General features: G+C 32.5%; 1 protein-coding gene across 1 annotated transcript; it reads right to left on the bottom strand.

Moving 5' to 3' along the window:
• Nucleotides 1-1,015: 1,015 nt before the first annotated feature.
• Nucleotides 1,016-4,546, bottom strand: LOC100244520 (auxin efflux carrier component 5). The gene is made up of 5 exons (XM_002279155.4): nucleotides 3,676-4,546; nucleotides 3,496-3,581; nucleotides 3,071-3,228; nucleotides 2,194-2,270; nucleotides 1,016-1,171 (listed from the first exon to the last, which is right to left on the bottom strand). The coding sequence occupies exons 1-5, from the start codon at nucleotides 4,350-4,352 to the stop codon at nucleotides 1,099-1,101; spliced, it is 1,071 nt and encodes a 356-aa protein (XP_002279191.1). The 5' UTR covers nucleotides 4,353-4,546; the 3' UTR covers nucleotides 1,016-1,098.
• Between the last annotated feature and the right edge of the window lie 379 nt (nucleotides 4,547-4,925).

Raw genomic sequence — 4,925 nt, 5'->3', positions numbered from 1 at the left:
TACAAGACTTCCAACTTTATTTATTCTCTCTTTACGTCTCATTTATGTAGATATTACAGGTAAAGTTGGCCGCCCTCACCACAAATTGGCCACTGTTTTTTCTTTTTAATTTATATAACATTATTAAAATAGAATTTTAGTTTGATTACAATTTATAAACATTAGAAAATATTTTTCTAATATTTGATTCTCGAAAAGTATCAAGAAAAAAATATTAAGAAAAATGATTTTCTCATATTTGATTTCATCATAAAAAAAAATCAAATATAATTAAAATTAGTTTAACATTTATATAATTTTAAATGAATTAATATTTATATAATAGAGAAAAATAAGTGAAACAGATTTAAAAAATTATATAAAATAATTTATTGACTTTAATTCTATTTTTTCTCTTTATTTTATTCTTTTTACATTTTTCCTCAAATTTTTTGCAAAATCCAAGAAAATTCATATAAACATGCTAAGTTTGTAATTCATTGGGTGTTCATAGAAAATTTAAACCATTAAAAAAGTATATTAAACAAATGGCCTTTCACAACATCTTAACAACACCGTCGCCTTGTGGAAAACTTATAGCGGGCCTTTTATTTAACTTTAGTATAAATTTGAACAAGTCCATTCATTAAGAAGGGAAGGCTCCAAAAACCTTTTTTTTTTTCTTGTTAGTATTATTCAAAAAAAAAAAAAAAAACTTGGGGATAATATTAAAAAAATAAAACAAAATTAATGACTAAAATTAAGCACTTCTACAAATTAAAATAGAATTATCCATCTAGCTTCTTTGTATGAATTTGTAAAATATATATACTAATAATCATATGATACTATCCATCTTTGTGGATTAAAAACATTGTAATTCCTTGATTTTAATTAAGATAATTTTGTCTCAAATTAATTAAGCTTTTTTTTTTTTTTTTGTTAGAATTCATAGAAGTATTATTGGATTCCAAAGTCCACAAAAAGATCAGAAATAAGATTGCAATAGCAGTGGACTGATTTAGTCTGCAATAGCTTCAAGCACAAAAAATTAAAATGTTCATTGATCTCTCCCTAACTCACTTCCCACATCGAAAAGTTATCCATATATAGGGAAAATCAATTCAAAAACTCTAAAACCGCATAGTAACCGACCAACAACGGAAGGGAGACGATCATGCCAAAAATCACCCTGCAACGGAAAAGGGGTCATCAATAAGAATCAAAATTTTCAAAAACATTTATGCATTGATCTCATTTAACTTGCATTTCATTTTGAGTTTAAGCGTCTTTTGGAGGAGCTTCTCGATTGCATGGCAATTGAAGATCAAAGGCAATTTCTAAGAGTGAATAGAACTCTTAAGCATGGACAATTATTTGAATAAAAATTTAAACCATAGACTTGTACTCATATGGTGCTAATATCGTGATTTATCCTCATTTTGAATAACCTGAGCTTACGCATTTAAAGATCGAACACAACTTTGAAGAGTCTTTGAGTAGAGCTCTCATGGTTGAGCGTTTGACCATTGGACTTACACTCACCCACGTTGAAAGATGTAAGAGGGGTCATAGACTTTTATTTTATTAATTTTTTAAAAAAATATTATATATATTTGTATAATTTGTTTAGCTTTACATTCATTCCAAGAGATCATTTCTAATACATCCGTGTGTTGTGTCCCGCATCCCAACCTTGTCCTATTAATTCAAAATAATTCACATATCCATTCCATTTAAAAAATTAAACTGGACAAGGTAGGACAGGGTGCGTATAAGAAATTCTCATACTCGCCCTATCCCACCTCGTCTCATTTAACTTTTTTATTTTATTTTGTATTTTTAATTATATTAAAATAAATATATTTTATAAATAATTAGACTATTATATTTTTATAACTTATTTTATTAAAAAATATTTTATTATTATATATATATTAAAAATAGTAAAATTTAAATGAAAATTAATTTAATTTTAAAAATTAATTTTATATATAATTGGGGTGGGGTAGGATGGGACAAGGCAATACCCGAACCCGCTCTAGGTTTTAAAAAAATTCTCAAACCCGTCTAGTTAAAATTGAGACTCATCCCATTAGGGCACAGGGTGTGATGGGTACTCGAAAAAGCCCACTTCATTGTCATCCATACTTCTACTTATATTTCTTGTATTATTAAAGACGTGCTATCCAAAATAAAGTTGTAATCACTTACGCTGTGCTAAGCACATCTGCATGCAATCCATATTCTTTAGCATAGATAAATGATGTGATCGATTGTGGTACCGCGGCCTGCAAAACAAAACATCATATCAACAAACTTATTTATGTATCTAATATTTATCAAAATTAATAAATATTTGCTTAAAGGATGGGTTTTTTTATTTAAACAATTTTTTTTTAAATAGCGTTTTAAAAGAAGAAAAGCACATGGTTGTGCAATAAATATTAAATAAAAATAAAATAAAAAATGAAAACCCTTTAAGGATCATACATATAGATCAGCGAAAGACAAGGTATATCACATTTAGTGTATAAAGAAAAACATTTAAAAAAGTTGGACGTCATTCAAAGCTTTAATTAGCACTCGTGAAGTGAAATGCTACTAAAAAAGTTGGCCTTTGTGGACTCCACTCTTGGCCAAAATTACTAGATTTATTGCTTAAATTACAAGTTGAACCATTCGTCTTTTGAGTGAAGCTCATTGAATTAATTATCATTATAACAACACTATGACTCAGACTAGACTCAAAAGTTCCCCTTTCACAAGTCATCAAATTTAATGCTTTCACAATCACATAATTAAACTATAAACCTAGTACTTCATGAAATAGAATTAATTCCAAGTGGGTCACTTGAATTTAATATTAAACTATAAACCTAGTCCTACATGAAATAGAATTAATTCCAAGTGGGTCACTTTGAATTTAATAGTCCGAATTTTTATTTTTTTATTTTGTTAGGTTATGCAAAAAAAAAAAAAAAAAAAATTTACAAACTTATGTTACATGTTTAGTATATTTGACTAAATTAGTTTAATATTTGATTTATCAAATGGTGAAAACCGATCCATATAGTTTGTAAAGATTTACTTGTATGATAGCAATGCGCAAAACGTCACCATGCAGACCAACAGCAATAGCGCCGATAGCCATTGCTGCTGGTCCAGCAATAAACCGCAAGACCATCCCGAACACCGTTAGGGTTGTGCCACAAGCTATAATCTTCTCTTGCATAGCCATGAAGAGCCCTACATACATTCCAAAGCCACTCCATTATTTTCTTAAAACCAAACAATTAATATACAACATTCTTAGCTAAAGATCATCCTGAATTTGGCCTATTTGACCTTTTTAGTACCCATGTGAAGCTTTAGATCATCAACAGGCTCGAAGAAGTCATAAATGATTAGGATTTGGGTCCATAATGTATGTATATCATAATATTTTGATTGATAATAATAACATGATTGATAACAAGAGAACAAAAAAATTAATGGAAACGCTATCAATCTCACCCATACTAAACATGGCAGTGCCTGTTCCAGCTCTTGACATGATCAATATCGATCCCTCCATGATGCTTGGCATTTCAAAATGCCACCTACAATGAAATTAATCCCTAGTATTAGTAACACTGCATGGCCTAAATCACCACACTATACACTATGATTTCAATTGAAAATATTCTAGCCTACCTGTTCGCTATGAAAGCCCAGACGATACCGATAATACAAGCGTAGGAGTTAGGGTTTTGTGCAAGTTTCAGCCATACTTTCCTCATCAATGACCAGAAAGATAGTCTAGTGCTCACCACCATCTCATTAGTTTCTAAATCTTTTCCAGGCTCAACCTCTATCACACCAGAGTCTCCCATAGTAGTATTTGAAGAAATGCCGGTACCTGTCCTTCGAAACTCCAGAACAAATAGCAGAAGTGTGAGCCAGATGATGGCCTGCACGACTGATGATTGGACGACAAGATCAACTCCTAGCGGCCCATACATGGCTTTTATCAAAGGCACCCCCACAACCAGGGAGTTGGTCAAGGTGGCCAAAGAGAAGCTTGTTATAGACCAGCAATAGCTGCCCTTGCTGCTGCACTTGGCCCAAAGGGCAAGCACCAATACAATTATCAACTTGGAGACGGCATCCGCACCAATGAAGAGGTAGTTCATCTTGAAGGGATCAACATGGGCAGTGAACTCAAAGGTGAAAAGGGGGAGAGTGAAGTAGCAAACAAGGCGGTTGATCGCGTCACACTGATCAGGCGTAAAAATTCGCCACCACTTCACAGAGCCATACCCTAGGACCAGTGCAACATAGAGTGGTAACATGGCAACCACCACCTTGTATACATCCTCCCATCCTATCATCTTGCCTTATTTTGATTTTTTAGCTAACTTCTCAACCAAAGAAAGGCTTTAGGGTTTTTGAGACACTAAAGAAAGAAAGTAACATGGTGATCAAGCTTAAGAACTAGGGTATTTATATGTATATCCATGCAGAGACGAAGCAATATTTTTGAATATCTTTATCATATTGTAGGGATGGAAAACTTGGTGGGTGTATATGATTCTATGCCTTGGATGAGATAACTTTTGATGGGTGATGAAAGGGAAGTTTGCCTTTAAGCCAAGGGGGCTCAATGCTATGGTAAGCAATCTTATAGAATATGGAATGAGGTCCAGCGATTATTCCACCCACCTTAGCAAATATGGCTTCTGATTATCAGTCGGCATTGTTTATTCTTCTTGTTGGGACGTCAGTGAAGTTGGTTCCTCACCAATGATAGCTAATTGGAATATTCATATCTGGCTGTGGGGCATGACTAATATTAATGGAGGAATGGCATCAGATCAAACACAGCTATTATTGTGGAAGTTGCATAGCTTCTCTTAGCATCTGCCATCAGTCTCAGAGGTTTTTTTTTTTTTTTTGTCCCCACT

Source organism: Vitis vinifera, chromosome 4 (assembly GCF_030704535.1).
Source record: "Vitis vinifera cultivar Pinot Noir 40024 chromosome 4, ASM3070453v1".
Taxonomy (NCBI): Eukaryota; Viridiplantae; Streptophyta; class Magnoliopsida; order Vitales; family Vitaceae; genus Vitis; species Vitis vinifera.
Note: the sequence above shows the minus strand (reverse complement) of the source record. Positions and strands in the feature narration are given on the sequence as shown.